A 27,178-nucleotide genomic window follows, 5' to 3' on the forward strand; every position below is an offset into this window, starting at 1 on the left:
TAATTCTATTATTTTTAATAGAATGTAATTCTATTATTTTTAAAATGTCCTATCTTTCTGCATTTCTTTTAAGTTTAACTATCTTTGCTTTGATATAACCCCTAAAAAGTTTATGTTTAACATTCTAACATTCTAAGAAACTAGGTCGGTAGGCATTTGAAAAGTAATTTTCTTGGATACCAATGTGAGATCTTCATCAGAAATCCATATTCTCCATTCTGTCTATAGACTTGCCTAATATTTTTGTTACTCTTCACAGGATTCAGGATAAGACTTTTTGAAGACTTTTTCATCCCCCCCCCCCCCCACCCTAGATTTGTCATTTGAAGTGGTTTGCATATACCGGTATTATTTTCCTAATGAGCCATCTAGAGGTTTTATACTAGAAAGATAGAAACCTTATAAATAATTCCTGTACCCTGAAACTAATACTTTGCCCTAAGTTATGATAGCCAATGTACACCAACAACATTCTGATCCATCCTACAGCATTTGAACCAAACTATTTTATTACATGCTGTTGACTACCTACTGTGACCCAAAATGGTCCATCGTTATGACAGACTGAACCAGTGGTGAAATGTAAAATTTGTTACTACCGGTTCTGTGGGTGTGGCGTGGTGGTGGTGGTGGGGGGGGGGTAATGTGAGTGTGGCCAACTTTTTTTTTTATACTTTTACTTTTAAAACCATTTTTTCTATAACCTCTTCTGCCAAAGAGATTGTAAAAAAATGCTTTTAAAAGCCTCTGCCGATCAGGCAACTCAGCTGGAATCGTCAGAGGCTTTTAAAAGCATTTTTTCTACAACCTCTTCAGCCGAAGAGCTTTTAAAACCCTCTGACGATCCCAGCTGAGTTGCCTGATTGGCAGATGCTTTTTTCTCTTTTAAAAACATATTTTCTACAACCTCTTCAGCCAAAGAGGTTGAAAAAAAAATACGCTTTTAAAAGCCTCTGGCGATCAGGCATCTCAGCTGGGATCGTCAGAGGCTTTTAAAAGCATTTTACGATCTCAGCTGAGCCGCGCGATCATCAGAGGCTTTTTTTTACTTTTAAAAGCATTTTTTCTGCGGAAGAGGTTGTAGAAAAAATGCTTTTTACATTTTTTTAAAAAGCCTCTGATGATTGCGCGGCTCAGCTGGGCATGAGGAGGCAGGGATGTTTGCTATCAGTTCTCTGAACCACCCCCTGCCATTGCTACCAGATCAGGTGATCCGGTCCGAACCAGGAGCATTTCACAAAGTGAAATTGGTGGGGTGAAGATAAGTCACCAGTCTGGCCAAAAGGTTATATACTTAGTATACTTAATACTCAGATAAGTGAACAAATTTGCTCTGGTAGATTTTAGGAGCAGGTGCTTGGTACTCTCTTGCAAGAAAATAACCAAGCTCAGAGAGCACCAAGGACCCTTTGTTTCAGCCCTGAGCTACAAATATTCTCCTTATTAGCTTTTCTGAACATTCAGTTCTCATCATATAATCAACTACAGCAGCGTATTCCAACCATGACAACTTCCAGATGTGTGGACTTCAACTTTCAGAACAGCACAGCCATCATGGCCATTGATGAGAAACCTGGGAGTTGAAGTCCACACACTTGAAACCCGCCACGGTTGGAAAACATCACACTACAGTCTATTGCTCTTTTAAAGGCTATTCTTTCCTGGTTTGTTTTATTTGTCATGCTTTGACAATTTTGAATTGGACATTTTGCTTTCAGATTACACTGCTAAGAAATTTGGGGAACTCCTACAATTTTAATTTGCTTTTCGTGCCCCTTTATGAAATGTACAATTTGATATTTAGTTATGAACTTTGATTTCTGGAGCAATCTAGATTCTCTGACTTCTGGAAGTAAAGTAGATCAATAGGTCATTAGAGATGAATTATGATTTTTAAATTCCTTCAAATTATGATCTGATAGGTATGGGCTGGGCTCGTGCTTTATGCTACCTCATAAGATTTGTTTTGTCTTGACATGTTGAGTGAACCTAATCATTATGATTATAAACCATGGCTTATGGCTTAATTTGTACAAACACAATCAATTGTAGTTTATTGAAATCATCATGACTAAATTGATCATTAGTACTAGGCGTAAACTCAAAGTAAGTATAACAAAATATTTATGAAAAATCAGCCTGAATTACACCATGACACATCATCACTTCTTAGAGAACACACACTAGGAAACCTGTGGAAAAGTTCCCTAAACTACAAACTGGACACGGAGCTATCAAAATACTGAAATAAATCTCTCTGAATCCAATGCAGTTGCCAGTTTGGCATGTTCTAGAAGGTCAAAGATGGACTGGTCTAAACGGAGCATATAATTAAGAATATAGTAGTCACAGAGAGCAGCCTTAGTGCAGATATAGGGATAATGGGTGCCTCTCCCTTGCTAACTCTTTTTAAGCTCAGTCAGAGACTAAACATCTCAATTTGCCATGAGAAAAACTGTAAATAACAGAAGATGAAGAGGAAGAAGCAAGTTCAATATTAATTAAATCCTTTCGTTATGTACTGACAGCAACTTCCTTTTCTTTTCTTTTTTAAATGCTCATCTGTTCATCTGTGAATATGTCCAGCAGCTACAAAGTCCCTTTGCAGAAATAGCTTTCATTATATTTTAGAAATGGTAAAATAGGACTTTTACCACTTTTATGGTGACCTTCCTTTCAAGAAGTGCTAGAGTAAAATAAAAAAAATGCTTTGAAATTAAATTTGAAAGCTTGGAAAGATATTTGACCGCCTTTAGAAATAAGTACAATTACCCAGTTCCTCTGGTGGGTCTTTGGAAAGAAAGATAAGAGCTGGCTAGCTTTTGCTCATGTCCAGTTCTACCCAAAACTTATCTGAAGTAAAAAAAAATCAACATCCAATCCTAGTGGAATTTATCTTTTATATTTCTATAGGTAGTTCTTGACCTACAACTGGAATTTCCATTTTGTGTCATGACAGTCATAATTCAAGGCACCCACATGACTGGCCCAATTTTTTTCTGGTGGTCATTAAGTGAATGCAGCAGTCATTAAGTGAATGACACTTAAATGAATCCATTGGCTATGATGAGAAGTAAACACTGGTTTCTGGCAAAAAATGTTACAAAATTGCAGTTAAATGACTATGGGATGCTGTAAATCAGTGGTCCCCAACCTTTTTATCGCTGCGGCCCGCTGACCGCGCGCAGGGGTGGGGGCACGGCCCAGGAGCTTTTGCGCACGGCCCATTGCGCACGGCCCAGGAGCTTTTGCACACGGCCCAGGAGCCTTTGCGCTGCAGCATTCATGTCCCCCGGCCGCTGTGCGGCCCGGTGCCAGGTACTCCACGGCCCGGCACCGGTCCGCGGACCGGGGGTTGGGGACCACTGCTGTAAATGACCATAAATTCATTTATTAAATTTTCATGCTGCCATTTCCCCTATAACTGACTCTGTAGGCCAGTTGCCAAATGCGCAATATGCATTTGTGTGACTGCTTGGGGGAGGCCATTGGACCTTCAAATCTTGGTCATTAGGGGGGATCTGTCATACCTTCAAATAGTCAGTAAAGGACGGTTGTAAGTCAAGGACCACCTGCAATTTGAAGCTCTTTTTATTTTCCATTCCTCTAATGACATTCAACTACGTAAGTTTTTAAAAGTCTACAGTAACCGTGAACTTGGTAGAATCATATGGACTTACATTGCAATTGGAAGAAACATCAAATGTCGGATAAGGACTATCAGACCATTCAGATGCATCCATGTTTCCTGATTGCCGATGTTGAGCTTCATATTCCTTAAGCTGAAATGAAAATAAAATAAAGAGTAATCCCTCAATTTTCTCACTTGCTAAAAGTATATTTACCGGTATTTAGTTTAATTTTTTGTATAAGCAAATAATTATTGGAGAAATTAAAGCTCCGTTAGTATCAGTGCAAAACAATTGTGAAGATATCTTTGTTCTTTATATTTTTACTTAACTATTTATATTGCTTATTAATTAATAACAAAAGAAAAAAGAGCAAACCTTAAAAATGATAGTGGCAATGTTATTTACATTGTCAAAAAGAAGGAAAAATATATAAAAAGTGCTCTATCAATAAAACTAAAAAATACAAGAAAAGACATATGATATGTCATTACAACAATAAAGTTACGATTTTTATATACTTGTCTAATGCAAATATTATTCAAGTATGTATATATTTCTAATACATTTATATCACATCTTTTTTTTAACCTACTGTACAAAAGAACTTTTGTTGTTTAGACTATTTTGAAAAACTTACACCTCCAAACACACATGTGCATGCACACACCCATGTGCGTGCGCACACACGCACAAACCAATCTGGAAACTTAATTCTCAATAGAGAAAGAATTTTATATAAATAGGAATTTTAGTTATATACTGTATTATTGCCGAGCTGAAAATAGTCTTGTCTAAAATTTCATCCATTGTGAAGATATTTTGTATAAATGTAATACATATAGTATCTTTTTATTGTTCCGATTAACATTAAAGAATAGAATAAATGTTTCCAGGGTTTTTTTTCCCCCATTAAGACCTTTACCTTAGAAATATGTTCATTCAGGATTCTGTTCCTTGCTTGGAGAGGAGAGAAATGTCTATCCATAAAATCAGCTATTTAGAAACTCCCTGTATTTGTTTGATTCTCATAATTATGGATGCTATGCACAAGAGTCTGTGATTCACTGATGTAATCAGGCCTATCGTTTATCCCTAGCATATATAATGTATTTGCATTATGTACCCTTGCAAGAGCTTCCTCAATTGTAATCATCTTCTCCTTGACCATCATCATTAACTGGATCCGCTCCTCGTCACTCATTGTGATTTCACTTGCCACATAACCAACATCTTCCCCTGGAGAGGAATAGGAAAGATGAAAGAATAAAGGTATTTCAATACAAAAGAAATATGAGTCAAGCATGATAAGGCATGATTTTCCAGTGAATTTGCCATGCTTAATCATGCTACTTAATTCCCCACTTATTCACATTTCAACATCTTTATTTAAGTTTTGAAAACTGCAATGATCTTAACATTTCAGAATGAGAATGACACTGGAGATAGGAAATTGCTATTTTTAACTCCTCTGTATGGAATGCTTCATTTGACGTGTATATGATTTGCAACGATTCAGGAAAATAATGATGTTTACGTGACATTCAGAGAATTATTGAGGATATTATGTTAATATCATGTTATGACATCACTTTGCTCAGTATGCAATTTTTTTTGCCAAATCTGAATATGGAAACTATGCAAATTGTCTGGGCTGCTTGACATTATGACAATTTTATCAACATTACAACACTAATAGGTTTAGCATCTTAGATTCTAACATCTAGTGATTGATATCTTGTATGAAAGATGTAAATTTTATAAAATTGGAACTATTTAAGCAAAGGTGCTAAACCAAAGCATGTTTTAATAAAATTGATCAAGGGTTATTACCCAATTTATACTTTTGAAGGCAGCCATATGGAAGAGAGGATGGACTACTTTATTTTATCAAAAAAATTGCATGTTTCCTAAAACTGCAAATATGTTTTTATCTATGACATACAGACAAAGTCACCTAAGATGCCATTGGTTCATTAAAATAATAAAATCAATATAGAATTATCAAAGCTGAAGCCACTATAAACTGAGATGATGAACAAAAATAACAAAATATGTGTTGTGACATGACAACACAACACAAATACTGGTTTTTCATATTTGGTTGCAACTATATAAATCAGGACTTGCTTTATAAAGTCATAATGCACATTTTATCAGTTGCCCTGATCCTACCCTGGTAATGTCTATATGACAGTGTCTGCATAATAGAAGTAAAGAACCATTAATTTTGTGGGCTTGACCTAAGTTCAAACACTCCCTGATTAAGTTGACCCTTCCAATGGAAGGGTGCTAAAGGACTTTTTTTCCCCAAGAGACCCAACTTGTGAATAGTGGCATAATGACATTAAAAAGAGCTTTATCTCATGATAATTCAGCATATAATTGTTCTATGGGATAAACAAATACCTAAAGCTTTGCTCAGGGTTAATAAGTGACAGTACAGTAGATAACCCAGTTTTCTAATACTTTGGAACTCATTGAACACAGAGCATTATAAAATAATTATAACCATCCTTGCTGAAGATTAAAGCGAGTACATAAATCCTGCTTACGGGCCCAATAGCTATCTAAACCTTCTTTCCCAATTTAATAATGAAAAAAAAAAAGAACTTCATTAAAATTTTTACCTTTTGAAGACTGCCTCATTAGTCCCTTCTGATTCTTTCGGAAGTTTTGCCAGAAGTATTTATTCTTCTTTTTCCAATCTACTTTACCTAAAGATTTTAAATATATGATTTAAAAGATTTTAAATAAGAAAAGAAAATCACTATCATCATTCAGTTCCAAAAACAATATCAGTTTTAAAGGAGCTGTCATAAATATTTTATTATATCTGAATAAGGAAAGCTATTAAAATATTTTTAATAAACAAGTAACACATAGCGTTTCTTTTTAATGAAGCTATATCTCTGCATTTTTGCAAATTCCAGTAGTTTTGAACCATTAATTAAAATCTAGATTAAAAGTCTACAATATATTCTGCTTTGTGTTTACTATTTTGAAATTTCATTTACAAACTGGTGATGCTCAGCATTTGATTAAGGTTCACTTTCTGATTTTCTTTATTAAAGCAAATACAGAGTTAAAAGGAAACCCAAAGGCTATAGAATATTTGGTTTCAAGCAGGGAAGACCTTTACAAAAAAAAAAAAAAAAAGGAAAAAGCCAAGGCTATGGAAAAGAACAACTGGCACCCATAATTTAGGGAAAATCAGAATATGGTCAACAATTAAATAAAAACACTTCCTATTCTTCTCGGTTTAGTATGACTCACTATAACTGATCATAGACATAAGGAAACACCAAAGGCAGTTCTTGACTTATGAGCACAATTGAGCCCAAAATTTCTGTTGCTAAGAGAGACAATTACTAAGTGAGTTGTGCCCTATTTTATGACCTTTCTTGCCACAGCTGTTAAGATAGTAACACAGTCGTTAATTGTCTCTCTGCTTCCCCATTGACTTTGCTTATCAGAAGGTCATAAAATGTGATCACATGTCCCTGGGACTGTGCACCCGTCATAAATATGAACCAGTTGTGCCAAGCATCTGAATTGTGACCATGTGGATGCTGCAAGAGTTGTTAAGTGAGAAAAATGGTCATAAATGAATTTATTGTTTTGAGAATCATGAATTTGCATATATTTAGTTATGGCTTTTTCAAAACAAAGCCCCCCCAATAAATAAATAAGAGGAAGCATACTGACCAACTGCACTTTCTTCAGAACTTGATTTATGAAGAGAGAACCTAAAACATAAAAGAGAAAGAGATTTATATCTGCTGCTCCATGAATGCTGGGTGGCTTTTAATTAATTAATTAATTAATTAATTAATTAATTAATTAATGTTTGCAGACTAGCATATCCCCTTCCCCTCTTTTTTTTCCTATGAAGCCAGGAGGAAGATACAGCATCTCAGCTTCAGCTTCATGCTCATACAATGGCATGAGCTCAGCTCCACTGAGAAATGCTTTGAAATGAACTTCTGGTGACCAATGCAGAAAAATATGTTATAGAGGACAACAATGTTAAAGTTGTGAGGTCAAAAGGGGAAATGGACTGAAGGAAGTCTTCAGCTCTTCCCGCTCCCTCCACTGTCTGGCACAAGAGACAGACAGAAAACTTCCTAGGAAAACACCATTTTACACATGTAGTTCCAATACACAAATCTTGTGGGACCATCTACATTTCCAGCTATCCACTGAGCAATGTGAGTAGTTACTTAACAGGTAAATCAGATCCCCAGCTGAATCTTTTAGCTGTCTGACAAAGTTCTTCTGTTTGTTTGTTTCTCTCTCTTCTGTGCTTAATTTGCCTTTATTAAAGAGACAACAACCTTTCCCATATCATATTAAGATAGGTACAGTATTTGATAGAGATAAATAGTCCAGAAAGACCCTCTGCCATTATTTGACTGTATTTAAATTGCAATTCATAAGCAAGCTTAAATTTCCCATTTTGCTTTCTATCAATCTACCAAACATAACGATCAGTTTATAAAAAAACTATGCACATAAATCAAACAGAAAACATTCCACACAGAAAACAGGATCCTGTCTTCATTACAAAGCAGCATTGCATTTGTTCTATTGCTTCATATTATGTGCTTTATGATTAAAAGCAAACAGATTGGGACAGCAATTGTCATATTTCTAGAAAACAAGATGGAAATTTTACTTCAAACATACACAGAAGCTGCATTATATACTTTCACCTATGCTTTTGAGTTTGCAAACCATCCTGGTGTGCAGTTTCTAAAATTAGCAGTGGAGGGCAGTGCGTAGTCTTTAATCATCTCTGAAAAGCTCCAAGAAGAAATTAAATTGTGCTTTGTTTTAGACCTGTCACAATCCCTGTCAATGATCCAAATGATTAGAGGCCAACTGTTTATAAGCATGAAAAACATAATCATCAATTTGTAGGGGACATCATGAAAGGGAAAACGATAGCAAGAAGTTAAATTCTGATTCAGTAAATTCATCCAAGCAGAGGCAGTAACTGCAGTGCCTGGACATGGCAAATCATCTTTCTTTAGCCTGATTAGAAATTTAATCGGCACCAGCCGGGCAGCCAATTGACACACCAATTCCAGATCAGGGTGTGCACCAGGTGCATACTGGAAGAAGGCCATTGCTAGTTTCCTGACAGATGCAGTTTACACTCAGGACAACAGCTTGCAAAAAGAAAATTGATAGCTTGGTTAGATTCACAGCACCAACAGCCAAGGATCTGATTTTTCAAAAGAACTCAAGAAATACAGAAGATATCACTCACTTACTCTCTCTCCCCCCCCCCTCTTTTGAAGCATAGATCTAATAACAATTTCTAAACCACCAAGCAGTGTTTCAGTCAAGTTTGTACAGGAACCTAGAAGAATGCACTTAATCACTTAATATATTTATTAGAGCGACTAACAAAAAAAGAAAGATAAAAGCTTAGGAGCAAAATGCTTTGGCTTCCAGCTTCTTCAGCTGTTTTAAAGCAAGATTCTTTTTATGAGCAGCTGAAGTGAATGGAAGCATTTGGCTTTTGAATTTGAATATGTGTGCACGTGTGTGTATGAAGGATGGTGGTATATGCATGTGTATGTGCATATAGACACACTCACTTCAAGAGAGATTTTATTTATTTATCTTACTTGTTTAGCCACCCATCTCATACGAAAATGACTCTGGATGGTGTACAGTATCACTTTAATTAAAGTGAAACAATAAATACATTAAACAACCACAGTTAAAAACTATTAAAAAGAGACAATTAAAAAGGAGAGGATGATATGAACAGCGGTAAGGGAGCTATCACAAAATCTCCCCAGTCTCTTGGAACGCCCAAGCCGGATATCATATCCAGGTCTTGAAAGACTTGTGGGATGTTGAGAGCGATGGAGATAATCTTGCTTTGGGTCAGAGAAGATTCCACCAGGCAGGGGCTGTGACAGAGAAGTCCCACCTCTTGGGATGAAAGGTGCATGGAACCCACAACATGTCTTCGCTGTTTGACCTGATGAGGCAGACAGATGTAATTGGGGAGAGGCAGTCCCTCAGTTAACCTGACCCTAAGCTATTAAGAGTTTTGACGGTCCAAACCAACTCCTTGAATTGGATCCAGAAGCAACAAAAAAGATATTGAGAGTCTAGAAAGAGTACAGAGAAGAGCAAGGAAGATGGTTAGGGGACTGGAGGCTAAAACATATAAAGAACAGTTACTGGAATTGGGTATGTCTAATTTAGTGAAAAGGAGGACTAGGGGTGACATGATAGTAATGTTCCAATATCTAAGGGGCTGCCACAAAGAATAGGAGTCCACCTATTCTCCAAAACATCTTAAGGCAGGATGAGAAGCAATACATGGAAACTAATCAAGGAGAGAAGCAACCTAGAACTAAGGAGAATTTCCTGACTATTAGAACAATTAATCAGTGGAATGACTTGCCTCCAGAAGTTGTGAATGCTCCAACACTGGAAGTTTTAAAGAAGAGATTGGACAATCATTTGTCAGAAATGGTATAGGGTTTCCTGCCTGAACAGGGGGTTTGACTAGAAGACCTCCAAGGTCCCTTCAAGACTCTGCTATTCTGCAGACTGGCAACAATGCAGTTTGCAAAGCAGAGTAGCCCTTTCTTCATTTATTTATAAAAGTGTCTAAACTTGGAAAAGCTTGCCAGTTCCTGAAGTAGATTTGGATCTCTTTAGTAAAATAGAAAATGACATCAGCTCTAGAGAGGTATTTTTGTAGGTCTTCGTAGTGTTTAATTTCTTATCCTTATCTGCAAAACTACCTCATGTCAACATGTCTCTGCCTTTATTTGGCACTTTCATGTAAGCGTATCAATCGAAGCTTCTCCTTTTATTCTTGAAAAGGAAGCAGACTTCAGTCACTCACAAATACTCTGCTTCTCTTTTTCTTAGAAGTGGTGTGTCTTTTTCAAACACATAAAAACCACAATGCCCAGCTTTTCCAGTTATGCAGGCATGACTATATAAACAACTGTAAAAATGGCACCATAGGCAAGAGAAAGACACCAAATAGAAAACATGTTCACAAAGAATAGTGTAAGACTATTTGCACACTTTATAAATGCAGCAATGTCTTATTATTATGAAAAAGAATATATGAACCGTTCCCAGGAATTATGCAGTTTTGGTTGGCTTCTTTGTTTGTATTACTAAGAGTGAAAAAAATATAATACACTTATCTCAAAATTTATTCATAAATACATTTCAAAGAATAGTGAGTTGACCTTTTGAGAACTGAAAAAAAGCCTGGAAAAGTTCACAGACAATCCCAAATCTTCTGGACTCAAAATCTTAATAAAAGTTTTTTTTCTCCCTGGCTCAAGTATTCACTATCTTAAGTAGCTTAGAAAAAAAAAATGAATGCAAATAATTTTTCCTTTCTACCTTTCTTCCTTTCATTTAAACACATAGACTTTTGAAGGTGTTTTAACTTTAAAGAAAAGCAGGAGAGAAAGGGATTATTTCTCAATGGAGTTATGCACAAAGTTCAAGGGTATAAAATTAGAAGTCCCCAAAGTCTTCAGAAAGCAACCCCAGAAATGCTGCCAAATTATCGTTTTATCATGAGAGAAAGCAGATAGAATCAAATACATGGAGAATAAGCATATTGATTGTATTAGATTAGGTCCAGGGAGAGACTCAGTCATGAAACTTCACTACGGTATGTGACTTTGAGCCAGTCATCCAATGAGGTTACTGTTGTGAGAGAAAACTGGAAGAGAAAATATTATTTATCTCTACCACCTATAGCTTCTGGAGAAAAAAGCAAGATATAAATCTAACGAATATAATAAATTAAATTATATTTTACTTAATTATACATTAGATCTAATTTAATATCTCCCCTAAATTTAGTTTTATATTTTTAGTTTTTCAAGGTTAGCCTCCAGGCACATTAGCTGAAAGCCAAGCATGTCTCTCAACCTGAAATACGCAGCCCACTCTACTATAAATTAAAGATGCCATATCTCTTTTCTGCGTTCTGTGTGAGCTTGAAAAAAATTGCTGCCATTTTAAGAATTGCTTAAATGAACCAGTTGCTTAAAATACCTATTTTTTTTTTTAGATTCATTTGGAAACACCTGCTTTAATAACTAGTGGAGAATTGCTCTCTTGAATTCCAGAACAATTCTGAATCATCATAGGGAATATATAATTCTATGACAATGTTCTAACTGGTGGACTACCAAAGAAATTATTCACAGCACTTTAACAATTATATTAGGAAATATTTGGTATTAAGAGGATGGAAAAAAGCAGACTGGACTTCAACTCTGCATCCTATAAAGTAAGGATCTTGTTGCTGAGCTGAGCTGAGATGGGAACTTCAACTCCTTAAATACATGAGAAAAAAAAATTATGGTGCCCAAGAATGGCCTTCTTGTTTGATTTGACAATTACACTGTTCTGTGTGGAACCTGCATCTTCTTCATGAATGTATATGGGACATAATTTGTGTTCTTCCATTCATAGACTAACTCGCTCTGAAACTTAATGATGCAGTCACACTTGGCAGTAGTTCTGATGCTGCTATGTCTGAAAAGCACTCAAATGCCATTACACCATAGCTTTGGCCCTTTGGTTTTGTTGTACTCTTATATACAGCTTCATTAGCCAGCTTTCAAATGAAATGCCCTCCAAGGCACACAGTAAAAGGACTTACAGACAGGGGTTTGCCTCAGGAGGAAAAAAAAAAAAAGGATAGTCAATATAGATTTTTGTGAAAGAAGATCTGTTTACTATCAAACTATATATATATCTATATATCAAACTTATAATAGGACATGAATACCATTGCTTAAAAATATGCAAAACTTTTGACAATTTTATTCATGACAACTCTATTCATACAGAAAAAAATGCATGTGTCTGGAGCAATTGATTGTATAGTTCATACAAAAATTATATATCAAGAATGAAGCCTTAATAGCACTTAGTGATAGCACTTAGACTTATATACTGCTTTATAGTGCTTTTATAGCCCTCTCTAAGCGGTTTACAGAGTCAGCGTATTGCCCCCAACAATCTGGGTCCTCATTTTACCCACCTCAGAAGGATGGAAGGCTAAGTCAACCTTGAGTCTGGTGAGATTTGAACTGCTGAACTGCAGCTAGCAGTCAGCTGAAGTAGCTTGCAGTACTGCACTCTAACCACTGCGCCACCTCGGCTCTTAAGGTGCCATGAGACAACTGATAATATAGACCACAGGTGTCAAACATGTGGTGTCAAGTTGCTTGTCACCCTACATTTCGCAATGTTTTTCCTATTTGCAGAGCTGGGGTGGGTGTGGCCTGCGTGTGACACATCCAGCCCGCGGGCCACCAGTTTGACACTCCTGATATAGACCCATCTCTAGAAGCAGTATATCTGTTCTATCAACTGCACATAAAATAAAGAACACTGTAGTTTATGGAAAAAAAATACCCAATAAAACAAGAATTACATAAGAGATTATCCAAATTCATTTTAAAATAAATGTATAATTCTTTATAAATAACAAATGCAGACATAGTATAAAATATACCTGAAGAGAAATGCATAGCATGAATTATATTCTGCACTCCCATTCACTATTTACAAGCCAATTGTAAACAATAGATTAGCCTGTTTCAGCATCTTACATCGAGGGGCCCATGAACACCTCAGTACAAAAGCCCCTTGCTACCTTCCCTTGACAGCATTTGTTTATCTCCCTTCATTATACAACGCCCAGTAACTAACCTACAGTACTGTGATGATACTCTTCTGTGTGAAGACAAGATAATTTACTTACAGATGAAAGGCATTATTTGGAAAATGAGACTTTAAGGTTCCTATAGAGATTTGCATGTCTCTGCTAGCATCTATGTGAGAAAGATGGAAAACAGAGAAGTCCCATTCAACTATCTTGTCATTATGTCTCCATAGCAATGGCTCTGGGGTCAACGTCTTCTCAGCAGTAACAAACATGCCATTTCTCTTGTTTTGCCGTTACAGGCAATACAGACAAGGTAATGTTAACTGCACTGCTTTAGAGCAGGGCCCCACAGAAGTTAGACCAGAATCTCTGTGTGACTTGCAAACTATCAACAAGATTTTACATGTAGATGACTTGAGGACTCAGAGTAGTCATTAAAAAAACCTCCTAGATTCTGAAATTCTACACTCTACCCTCACAGTGTCTATTTTTTCACTACTCCCTGGTCATTGGTTAAAAGTTGTTATCTTCTGTTAGTTTTATTGTATCCAACATTTTTTCAAGAATAATGTGGGATCTTGTTGAAATTCCATTCTATTCAAGCACTGGAAAAGTTCCTTTACTGAGGCAACAGGATGCAGAAACAGAATGGTAATTTCCTCCAAGAAAAAGGAACAATCTCCTTCAAGCCAACATATGAAAAATGGGAAATGAAATCACAAATCTTCAGCTCACAGTAAATGAACAGAAAAAGAACAATAAATTGTGGCTAAAAAATGATAAAACAGGATGAGCCAAAAATGAGATAAAGGAAATATTGAAGACTGTAACATTAGAAAGAATCCACACAATTGCTTCCAACACTGATGAAAAATAAAATTTCAGTCTCTGATTGAACGAAAGACTGACAAAATCTCCATCTTTCATTCACCACATTATAGAAGTACAAAAATAAAAATAAAAAATGAAATAAAAAATAAAAACAAATATAAATTAAGAAGTCTTATTTAAAGCATAGAGCTGAAATTGATATGGCACAATGCTAAATGAAATGCAGATTATGATCTTTCATGTCCCAACATTAATGTCTGTATCTTGAAGAACCATAAAGCAGCTATTAGTCTGTGAGTTCTTTTTCAAGAAAAAAAGGAAGGCATTGCCAGGAGATTAGGCATCTATTTTACCTCTGCTGTAAAAGGTTAGACACTGCTTATTGTGGCACTTCCCTCTGCCTTAATCAGGGGTGGGTTCTACTTACTGTTACTACCGGTTCGTATCGTGCCCGCTCATGCGTGCGAGCGAACGCAGATCACTTTTGATGACGTCCAGGTCAGTGGGCGGGGCCTTCTGCTGGCTTTACTACCGGCTCTTGCAAACCGGTCCAAACCTTAATGCATGCTGTCAGCCTATGTCTAAAGCAGGAGTACTGAACTACTAGGCCCATAAAAGAGACCCCAAAATTTAGAATCACTGAAACCACAACCACCATATGGCCAAGAAAACTACATGGACTCTGATTCTTGTTGGAGAGGAGATGCTGTGTACAAGCCCTTGAACCATATTAATCTCTACATGGGGCTCCCCTTGAGGAGCACCCGGAGGCTCCAACTGGCACAGAGTGCGGCCGCGCGGGTGGTAATGGGAGCGACATGGCGTTCCCATGTAACACCTCTCCTGCGCGAGCTGCACTGGCTCCCGGTGGTCTTCCAGGTGCGCTTCAAGGTTTTGGTTACCACCTTTAAAGCGCGCCATGGCTTAGGACCCGGGTACTTGCGGGACCGCCTACTACCACCAATAGCCTCCCACCGGCCGGTACGCTCCCATAGAGAGGGGCTCCTCCGGGTGCCGTCAGCCAAACAATGCCGACTGGCGGCCCCCAGGGAGAGAGCCTTCTCTGTGGGGGCACCTACTATCTGGAACGAGCTCCCCCCAGAGATACGGAGGATCCCGGATCTGCGCACCTTCCGCCGCGCCTTAAAGACCTTACTATTTCACCAGGCCGGCCTGGCCTAATTTTCCCCCTCTTTTATAAAAGATTTTTAAAATTTTAAATATCTTTTAGTATTTATATATTCAATTTTAAATTGGTTTTAAAAGTTTGGGGTTTTAAATTTGTCGGGGCCAAAATTATTTAATTTGATTTTATTCTATTTTTTAAATTTTGTATTGTATGTGTTTTTTATTGTCTGGCTGTGCACCGCCCTGAGTCCTTCGGGAGTAGGGCGGTATAGAAATCTAATAAATAAATAAATAAATAAATAAATAAATATTAAGTTATAGTAACAACAGCAAAGCAACATCTCTGGTATTATCTATCATGGCTCCCATGAATTGGATTACCTACAAGGGAATAAAGGAAGATATCTCATAACAGACCAGGAGGCCAAGTCACTAAGAGCAGAAAAAGCTGCATGATTAGACAGATCAGCATGGGAATACACAACTAGGAGCCAGTTGCATAAACAAAGGAATAAAATTATACCTTATAGGCAGTTGCATCTGGTGAGAGATGCCATTTATTTATAAAAACCTTTCAGGGCTAAATAAAAAAAAAAGTAAATGGATCCATCCATTATAAAATGAAGGAAGAAGTGATGGTAGGATATGATATACAGTATGTTGTAAAAGATGCAATCAGAAAATCTACAAACACAAATTACATCCCCTTGTAGAGCCAGTAGATCACAAGCCAGAGATGGTATAAACATACAACAACTGTTCAGCCTCAGGACTACCAAATGGTGGGATGGAATTAAACAGGCTTATTTGACCAGTTTAAAGAGGACCTAATGCATGAAATATGGAACAAACTCATTTATCAGGACAGTCCAAAGATTTTTTTCTACATTAATTCATATCTGCTAGCTGCAGAAAATTATGGGCAGAAGAAGAGTTAGTGTCTTTGTGACTTCTCATCAGATACTTTTGGAAGTTGAACCTATGCAGGTGTGAGCCTCCAAAATGAACGTCTTATGCATAGGGCCCATCATGAAATGCATAGAATTTCTCCTTACTACCTGTAATCTTTACGGCCCTCTTCAACGTTATTTAGCTGTCCTATTATATTTTCCAGTAGTCTCAGGAAAAGACTGGATTTCAGATTCTGTGTTGTACCGTGTTATCCTTCCTAGCTAAGCTCTATCCTGCCCTGTTTAAACATTCTGCTTCGGGTGATGTTTTCCAGCATTTTCTTCCTCTAATGAGCCTGGTTTCATGAAATATGATATTGCTGAGTTTATTCTTGGTCAAGATTACCTAAAACCCAGAAATAAGAAAGAGGGGAAACAACAACAGCAGCCATCTGGCTGTTTTTTTGTTTTAAAGGGTTTTTTTTTTTTTTTTTGCATACCTACTTCTTATTTTATGCTTTGTTCCAACTCTGTTCTCTTTGTTCCAACTCTGGACAAAGTTATGACCCAATGACTTCCATCTCTTACAGGCAGCAGTTTGGAGAAAACATAGCAGTTTGCAGGAAGACACCCTCTTCCTCTAGGAGAAAGGTGTCGCTCTGTTCCTGCCTCTATTGTTCTAAAATAATGTTTGGGAATTTCTTCCAATCTTGCTTGAAGATCAGAGCTCTAATTGTTGTTTTTTTTAAAAAATGTAAATGGAAACAGGAACCATCTCATGGCCGTCCCTGGTTTTTCTAACAGATCTCTTGTAAATCTAAAAGTAGTCACACATAAATAGTAACATAAATAGTAAATAGTAATAGTAACAAAATAAATAAATAAATAAAATAAAATGTGATAACCCCAACTACAAAGCATAAAAGGTATATCTGCTGATGATTTCTTAGAGGATGATGGGAGGATTGTCAATGCATTAGACACTCTTCTTCCTGGATCCCTATCTTTTTAATATACCATAACTTGTAAATCCCATGCACTTCTACTCACCTACTATGGTTATTTTAAAGCTGATGAAAACCAAGTCTCCTTATTTGTTATTATTATTACGCCTCTCTGGAATATCCAACATGGTATAGACCTTTTTTTTGCCCTCTTTAAAACAACAATAATAATACACAATCAATGATAAATCTTTCAACCTACTTGAAATACTAAAAGCCTATAAAAATAAGGGGAAGATGATGTGGCTTAGAATGTGGTATGAAATTCACAGCACATCGCCATGCACAACAAACAGCACCAAGTTGTTACGACAAGCTCCACATTCTCCTGAAAAGAGGCCTTCATTTCTCTGAGAACAATTGCCAGGAAGAAATATTCCTTCAGCTGCTCAGAGGCACATTGGTCTGGCTCGTCACATGTCACAAGCACTTTTTGGCTGCCTTTTCACTTCCCCTGTGAATGTTATTGTGGAAGTTTCCTGACCCACTTCTATCAAGGAAATTGTCTGCACACAACACGAACAATTTGGCCAGAAAAAAATGCTAGCCTCCACCATCAGAACTCTTTATTTCTTTTCAGTCCTCACAATTCTTTTTTCACTCATCACTTTGTTGTGGAGTAAAATTTATGCTTAGTAAGAGTCTGTTGCTTTTGCTTTTTCTCTCTCTCTCTTTCTGACTACCTTACAAAACTAGGCAGAAGCATTCATTCCCAACATTAACTAAAAGCCAATTTTCAACCTATAGTTTCCTTTCTTCCTTATTTATCTTTGCCATTTTCTGTTTTGCAGTTCTCAACACTGTAGCTTTCCCATTTATAGATCAACTCATGTTAAAATGCCAATTAATTTGGTGCCTTTGAGAACTGGCTGAAATAATTTAAATTACTGGGGTAGCAATATAACTCAGAGTGCTGATTCGTTACATTTCATGATTACATTTTAATTATTTTAAAAAATGAATGATACAAGTGCTTTCTAAATAGCAAAATCTGATAGAAATATAGACTGAGATCTACAGTTGCTTACAGCATGTTGCTTACAAGCCAAAAATAATTCACTCTCATGTAAACTGTGAAGGTACTGATTTTCCTTTCCAGCTGCAGGTCCATTAACTTCACTGAAAAGTGCCTTGGTGATTGTAACATAAGGACAAAAGAATGTGATAGGTCAAGGGCACAATAGAATACAACCAGTGTGTACATTTATATTCATTTATTCAATTTCTATAGCTGCCCAACACAACCTTAAAAATGCACAGCTAAGTCAATAAATTCAATTAATGCTAAATTACTGACATACAGTATATCCTGTTTTCAATACATTTAAATTAGCAACTCTGCTGATTCTGCTATATTATTAATACCAACTTCTCCTGTAATGAACTTGGAAGTGATATGAGAATTTAACTGGCCACTGAATTAATCATAGCAGCATAACACCAAAAACAACCATAGATGTCTAGATAGAAGATTTTACACTTTTAAAAGTTTCATTGTGCAAAATTCTGAGGTATTTAGAGGCAGTCCTTTGGCCTGAAATGAAAAATCTGTCAAAAACATTGCATGCCGATATTTGAAAAATAAGCCATCCTTAGCCAAAATGACCACTTCCTGTTAGGAAGTAAGGTCTACTCATTTACAATGCATTTGGTAGGAGGACTTTTGTAGAAGAACAATGTTTATCCTATGGCTAAGGATGGAAAAGATTAGGTTTAGCATGGACTTGTTTTAATTTTAGAAAGACCTAGTTTAACATCACGCCCATTATGAAAAATTGGATCAATAAAGGGATGAAGACAATCTGTAAACTATATATCTTTACATTCAGAAAACACAGAGGGACTACGTCAAAAAATATGTCAACCATAAAGCTGCCTTTTTAACTTTAATATGGGATCCTACCTTGCTTTAGGAAGATTAAAACAAACAATGGTTCTGATAACATAAGCAACATTTTCCTCTTCAATAGTGGCATATCCCTGGAAATAAAAATTCTGTGTCCTGCTAAAAACAGGATGAAACACAGGATGCAGGAGGAGGCTTGATTTTCTTTGATCTGCTTTCCTGCCAAAACATGCTTACTAGACCTCTCCCTTTATGGTTGAGTAAACAATGTCAGGATAGCTGCCACTGAGTCCAAGTAGTCAAAGGAGAATCTAGACATCTGAAACTTTATACCTGGTAGGCATAAGTAGCATTTATTTATTCCTCAACTTTCCCTTGAGAAAGTTCTCCAGTTTTCTTCCAAAACACATAGCCACCCTACTCCTATCAAACTGTTGCATCCATTTGAAAAGGATACGCACAAAAAAATAAGATGAAGGTGTGTACAGGTAATCCTCAACTTACGAGCACAATTGAGCCCAAAATTTCTGTTGTTAAGTGAGACATTTGTTAAGTGCATTTTGCCCCATTTTAAAACCTTTCTTACCACAGTTGTTAAGTGAATCACAGCAATTGTTAAGTTAGTAAGATGGTTGTTAAGTGAATCCGGCTTCCCCATTGATTTTGCTTGTCAAAAAAATTGTAAAAGGTGACCACGTTACCTTGGGACACAGCAGTGGTCATAAGTATAAATCAGTTGCCAAGCATCTGAATTTTGATCACATGATCATGGGGATCATGCTACAAAGATCGTAAGTGTGAAAAATAGTCATAAGTCACTTTTTTCAGTGCCGTTGAAACTTTGAATGGTCACTAAATGAACTGTTGTAAGTCGAGGACTACCTGTACTTCATTTATTGAAGGGATAGTTGCTATAGGAGTGGGGTGCATTCATTATATTGCATGCCATACAAGTGATCCACTTTTCTCCAGCTTTCCACTGTCCAAGCCAGTTTAGTTGGTATGCCTTTTAGCAACACTTTACAGTTGGCAGTTAAGATTTCCCGTAGTCTAACACCAAATGTTATGGTAGATTTTGAGGTATTTGCCTAAAGGAAACTGGACCAAACCACCAACTCATTTCCCACAGACTTTGAACAGATGTCAGGCACTCTAAACAGGGCAGGGCCCTTATTTTGAAATGGGTGCATAGAGTTGCTACCTGTAACCACAGGGTATGGCAGTGTCTATTTTCATATATATATATATATCATTTTGGCTACCACCATGGACAAATAAATACACATGGGTTTCAAATAACCAGCGTTCCAACTCCTATTTAATAATCTCATTGCAGGTGAAATATTTAAGGTCTGTGAAACAAACTGACAGCGTGTACCTGAGTCTCTACATTCAATTCAATGCCAAGGTCCCAATACACTAACCTGTTATAAGCCACAGCATGCAATACACTCTTGGCTTTGAAGACATTCTGAAATGTATATTGTTGATCCAGAACTAGCTATGCTTTTGAGCGCTGCAATGAAAACTTTAAACCTTTGGAAAAGACTTTTTCCCTTCCAGCATCTGAAAACTCATCCTTCTCATTAGCTTTATTCTAACCTTGAAGAATTTAGTAGAACAGCTGTTAAAATTCTCTGCTACAGTGAGATGATTTTAAACATATAAAAGAAACATAATTTTTTACCAGCAAAAATATCATACAGATGTCTCTGGTATTTTTTGCTAAATCACCTCTTCCAAGTTTCGTATAATTTATTAATGCAATGGGAATAAAAGCATTTTAAATCAAAATGCTACACGCTGCAAGTCTCTCTTGTAAGGACCAAAATAAACAGTTCAGTGGCTGTTGGGTTTATTCCATCCTTAATTCTTGATTCCTTATCGTTTATACATTATTTGATGTACTGTGATTAGTACTGCTTCAAGATATTGCTTAGATATATGCTGTGCTTGCGATACACATACTGTAATAACAGAAACTATTCAATACATGAAGGCAAAAAGTGAAGATGTTATAAAGATCTAAACAAGGTATCAATATTGCTTAAATGTATTCAAGGTAAAGGAGAGCTTTACTAAAAAAAATATTAGGCTTATGGAAAGTAATAAGACCCAAGTGCAGGGTGAATGCTTCTTATGCTTTAGGTGATCATAAGTACGAAGTAGGAAAGAGATAAGAAAATTTTCCCCATCCCTATCCTCACATTTCTCCATAATTTTTCTACCTGCTCACCTTTTTCCCCAACTGAGTACTAATCAATCTTGGCCTTGCCTTTGTTTGGCTAAAACATGCTTGGAAGAGTTATTGCAAACCAGGATACAAAGAAATGTCACTAGACTTCATACTGTGCCCTTTGATTGCTAAAATCAGGTCATCATTTCCTTTTCCTGTGTGACAGTGAATATTTAAACCTGATCAGGCTGTATGCATCACAAGGCTCTTCATACAGATCAAATAAGTCATCCATACTTTCTTAAATTTTAATTAGTGACACGACATCTTAGGAAGGAGTGTGAATACTAATTATTAATTTTTATACAATGAGGCCTTAGGAGAATGAACCAGAGGTTGAGTCATGAGTCAAAGATTTAATGGGCTTCATCACTTGAGATTTGCTTAATACAAATAAGAATGGCATGGATGACACCTTAAATGTGATTTAAAGATTGACTGCGTCCCCTGGCAAGCCATTTGTGTGCTTCTCAAGTGATTCAACAGTCCCTAGGCAATTTTATTTGTGACAGGAGAAACTCAGAAAGCTAGTTTTTGACAGTGTTTGCTGGTGGCTTTACCTGTTTTTACTGATGATATCCTGCACTTGCAAATGGCTGACTGCTCAGATTCAATTTCACCTATAAGAAGGTGAATCTAGTTATCAACAAAGCAGCCACTTCTAGGAAACCATTCACGTGAAGGAAAAAGGATAAACCTAATTTTCATGTATGCCCTCATAAATGTGTTTATGGCAACTTTTTACTTTATTCTTGGAGTAACAATTAAATACTCTTGTTGCACTGTAAACTTTTAAAGGTAACAGTGCAATTCACTATCAAACTGGTTAACTGTAAACTATTTTAAATAAATCAGTTAAAATAAAGTACAATTTCAAATAGACCAGCAGGAAATGGTACAAAATCTCAGTAGAAAGCCACAGAGAAGAATCTCACTGGTGAGTGATTATAACCATTTGCAACACTGAATGACAAATGAATAATTTTAGGCTTAGGGGGAAATTTTATTGGTAGAGTTATCCGTGAGAAGTCTATTTCTCTAGTACTTGCCAACTTTATCACTGCTGAACTTCTGAAGATAGTATTAAAGTAAAGCACCACTTGAAGAATGTGCATTGAATTATAAGGCAATAAATAATGCTAAAAAAAATTAAGATAGTGTGTTCACAAAGAAATGTTTGAGCCATTTTAATTTTCATCTTGCTTTAAAACTATGGAAACTAAAGTCCCTCTGCACCCTGTTTTATTTAGAACTTAACTCTCCAGCTGTATTGAACCTGGTTATCAAAAGAATATTTCTTATATTAGATGAAAAGTATAAAAGAATCCTTCACAGTATGTAAGAAGGAAAAAAGCGAGATGACTGTTGCTATTACAAGCAGATTCTACAAATTTCTATTGCTAGATACCCTCAGGGAGAGGCAGTCATTACAGGTAACCTGGCCCTGGACCATGAAGGGTTTAAAAGATTATTACCAGTAGCTTGAACTGCATCTTGAAAACAATTGGAAGCCAGTGCAGGTCACACAGCAGTGGTGTTACATAGGTGAACCATGGGGTAGGCAGAATTGTGCATGTTGCTGTATTCTGGACCAGTTGCAGCTTCCACGTGGTCTTCAAGGGAATGCCCACATAGATCACATTGTAGTAATCCAAACGGGAGGTGACTAAGACATGGATGAGCATGAGGAAGACCTCTTGATCCAGGAATGGATGCAATTGGTATAAAGCAGATTTGTGCAAAAGCCCCCTTGGCCACCAGGAAGAACCATGACTCTAAGAAGACCCCAACTTGCACACCAAATCTGTAGAAGGGGATGTAACCCTATCCAGAGTCAGAGATGTCTACTCGCCTGACTCTCAGAGCCAAAATCCCATCATCAGTCCATTTTGTTAAGGATGAGTCACAGTTGATTTCTCCCTATGCGGGTGGGGTGGGGTGTTTATAGCCACCAGATGCTGATCTAGTACCTTGAATGGGGTGGAGATGCATAATTGGATATCATCAGAAAACTGAGGATCCCAAAACCCAGATGGCTTCTCTCAGTGGCTCCATATAGATGTTAAATAGGAGGGGAGAGCCCTCAAGGAGAGCCTTGAGGCATTCCATATATAGGAGCCTAGGGCTGAACCTCTCTTCCCACACTAGCACTGACTGGTACCAGCCATGGAGAAAGGAGGTGAACCACAGCAAAACTCTGCTCCTACTCCCAGCCTCCGAAGCAGGTCCAGAAATATAATATAGCTGATGGCATCAAACAGACAGCCAGAGACCCAGACAGCCAGCATGGACACTTCCCCACCCCCCCCAAACATCTTGAACTTGCCAAAGATCATCCACAATGATCCACCAATACTGTCTTTAGACCAATAGACTTGTCTGAATCCTAATTGAAAAGAGTTCATATAATCTGCTTCATCCAAGGCCCTTTATCGGCTGAGAGCTCACCAGTCTTTTAGCAACCTTGCTGGAAAAAAGAAGTTTGGTGACTGGACATAAGGTATCAAAAACCATAGGATCCAAGGATGGTCTTTTGAGGAAGGGCCAAGGCTGGTGGAACAACTCCCTCTGGCAAGGAGGCATTTACTGCTGCTTGGACCCAACCACATGCCAATTCTCTGGAGGACTTAATCAACCGGGAGGTGGCAGAGCTCACAACATTAAGGTCCCTGTCCACTTCTTGAGGATTGACCAGCTCAAACTCTACCCAGATAAGCAAGCTAGGACATGCCTCAGTCCCTTTCACTGGATCTGCCCAGCCAGACTCTAATTCCAAAGTGGAGCAACTTTATTTGACAGATACCTACAATAATCCTCACAGTGACCCCATAAGGGCTCACCTATCCTCCGCTACACCCAGGAAGGCCCTGATTATCCAAAATAGGATTACTGGCCAGCCATCCGCATACACAATAAAAGCAGAGAAGTAAGCATTCTCTTCTGCTCTTAAGTGTCACAAGGTAAATCCTACTGAAGGCTGGTACCTGTGCATGATTTTCTTCTACCAGCAGCCTTGTGTCATTTCATTTCCAAGAGCCTGGTCCATAAATCAAGGGTCCCTATGTGATCTGCAACCAAAGTGTCCACAAAGAGGCAATCCAATCCAAGGTCCTTGTCACATGCTCATTCCAGGCTGCAACAAAGCTGAATCAAGCAGCAGAGCCTCGGGAGTAAGCTCAAGTTCTACTGGGATCCACCTGCTGTGGACTAATTCAAAATGCCCAAACTCCCTGAAGTGGGGGGAAGCCACATGAAACTCCAGGACCAAGAGGAAATGATCTGCACATAACAAGGGACTGAGGTTAACATCCCCTAACCCCCGATCATCTTGCCACTGCCCCAAGCCAAACAGCAGATCTTATGTATGACTCCTTCTGCAGGTTGCGCCATTAATAAGCTGCTACCATGGTTCCATAAACTCCCAGACAACCTAAAATTCCAGGCTCAGAGAAGGCAGGTTGAAGTCCTCCAGAATTATAAGCTTGGGAACTTCATTGTCAACTCTGCCACAAAGTCCAGGCATTTGGGCAGGGCCACTGCCAGCCCATGGGGAGGAAGGTAGAAAAACAGCAAGATCCTTGAGACCCAACTTCACAAAGAAAATGTCATATCTGGCTATGTTTGGGGCACCACCCCTAAAAGTCATTAGAGGCTCCAGAATAAAAATAGCCATTGCACCACCCCCACCCTGGAGTTGCATTTGGTGTCACATTTGAACATTGGAGGACACATTTCTGAGAAGATCAGCTTACTCATTATGTCTCCTTTGTCCACTTAAATTTCAGTTTGAGCTTCAAATACCTGTAACCCTTGGGGACTTTGGAATGACTTCCCTTTCTCAAATGATATGCTCTTGTGTAGGTGTCTGGGCCTAGTACCATACTTTCTATGGCAATAGACGAAATCATATTCCCATCTGCCACCTTCTTGCAACTATTTTTGAAACTATGAAATTTAGATCTACAAAACCCTGAAGCAGGTCAAAGGGACCCAAGCTGCTAGTTTACTACACTATTTTACCCACCTGAGAAGTTACATTATTCTTTGTGTAGTGCAAAATCAATAAATTTTCATTCTATCAGTCTTGTTATTTGAGCAGGTACTATTTTGTAAAAACAGAAAGTGACAAGAAAATATAACTTATGAGAAATCGGGGGGAAATACACCAGTGGCAGAGAAAGAAAAGGCTGCCGCTTACTGAATCTTGTGATGTGGTCACGTAAAAGTAAAACCCTTTGATATGAATTAGTAATTCATCCAGAATGTAAAGCAGAAGTATAAATGCCTACTTACTTTCTTTCTATTTCTGGTGTGGATGCTACACTGCTAAAGCCAAGGGATTCCTGGAAGAGAAGATTCATTGCTTTGAGTTGAGGCTGAACAACCAAAAGCTTTATTATCTGATTGATGCAGGAACAAAAATAAAGAATTGAATCCATTGTGCTTACTTCAATCTGGGATTGCAGCTGTAGGGATGTGGAGCTGGCATCAGATTTCTCCTGAAACAGAACAGATGTCAAGTTAGTGAAACATACAAGTGTGGCAGTGTTGACAAGCAAAGTAGCAAGACAGCAAAAAGAAGAACAAAATAGGACAGGAATAAAGAGACTACCAAACTATCTCAGATCAGATGCTTCCAGAAACTGGCTAGAGCACGCTGGTGTGACATGAAAGTAAATTCACAATTTCATTTTATTTATTAGAGTTTCGTCTAGGAGATCAGTGGCATGCATAACATATCTTCTCCAACATTTGTTCAAAAACAACCCTGTGATGTTGGCTGGGGAGAGAGAGGAGGATTGGCTCAAAATTGTCCCTGAACTTTCATGGATGACAGTGAACTTGAATCTGAATCTTTTTGGCTCAATACTTTAGCCATCACATCTCACAAGAACATCTCCATATATCCTGGATTACAGAAAGCAGTCATTCCATTGGATGAGAAAGCACTAGCAGTAATATGTTATTTTAGAAGCACTGTCAAACTCTTGTCATAACATTTCTCTTACTTTTTTTGTTTTTTATGCAATTTACAGTGGGAACACTAGATGGCTCAGTATACTGCACAGTTTTGTAAACTGGAAACAAAAGGAATGAGCAGAAGCAAAGAAATAAACAATCCTGTTAACATCTGCATCGCCTTCTAAATCTACTTCTCCAGATGTGGAAAACTGTGTCTAGCTCTGGCTGCCACATCTTAAGAAGGATATAACAGAAATGGAAAAAACATTAAAAACTATAACCAAAATGACTTGGGGCTTGAACACATGTTCTTTGAGACACAACACTGAAGATTCTTTACCTCAGACAACAAATGTGACTGAATGGAGACATGATCAAGTTACATAAAATTATAGCAAGCAGACAGGGAAACATAATTCAAAATATAGCAATAACAAAGGGATGAACATCCTCACCTAAAGCCCCAATTAACTGATAATGAAGAATTGGTTACAAACAGTGGAAGAGGGTTTGATCTGAGTGCATATACAAAGACTCTGACCTGGCACTTTACAACGGTTCAAAATTACAAAGGACAAAAAAGCTACTTACAATCCATCCTCAAAGTTATGACTGCTGCACACAAAGACGCCTGAAGACACATGATTGCATTTTGGGCTTTAGCAACCAGTCAGCATTTAGGACTGGTTGCTGTGTCCCATGGTCATGTGACCAGAATTAGCAGAAAATGGCAAAAAATATCCATTGGATATGCTGGATTTCCTTAACAGCCACATGATTGAAAAGTGGTCATAAATTGGGAGTCTGGTTGTGTGGTGTCTTGACTTACAGTCACGATGACTTATGACCAAAATTCTGGCCTCCATTGTGGTTGTAAGTCAAGAATTACCTATAAATAGTAGTCGTCGTCATAGTAGTAGTAGTAATAAAGAGTAGTAGTAATAATAGTATTTTATTG

The 27,178-nt window shown here is 37.5% G+C and overlaps 1 protein-coding gene across 1 annotated transcript in view; it reads right to left on the reverse strand.

Annotated features, from left to right (window-relative positions):
• Positions 1-27,178, reverse strand: part of LOC139322774 (SAM and SH3 domain-containing protein 1-like) — a 629,849-nt gene that overhangs the window by 44,719 nt on the left and 557,952 nt on the right. Inside the window, exons 3-8 of the mRNA XM_070951997.1 lie at positions 25,707-25,757; positions 25,552-25,601; positions 7,338-7,378; positions 6,260-6,346; positions 4,756-4,868; positions 3,681-3,782 (exon numbers count right to left, since the gene is read on the reverse strand). Of these exons, the coding sequence (XP_070808098.1) occupies positions 3,681-3,782; positions 4,756-4,868; positions 6,260-6,346; positions 7,338-7,378; positions 25,552-25,601; positions 25,707-25,757 (444 nt within the window). The remainder of the gene's footprint in view (positions 1-3,680; positions 3,783-4,755; positions 4,869-6,259; positions 6,347-7,337; positions 7,379-25,551; positions 25,602-25,706; positions 25,758-27,178) is intronic.

Source organism: Pituophis catenifer, unplaced genomic scaffold, assembly GCF_029215685.1.
Source record: "Pituophis catenifer annectens isolate HBS135680 unplaced genomic scaffold, rPitCat1.0.hap2 SCAF_1, whole genome shotgun sequence".
Classification (NCBI taxonomy): Eukaryota; Metazoa; Chordata; class Lepidosauria; order Squamata; family Colubridae; genus Pituophis; species Pituophis catenifer.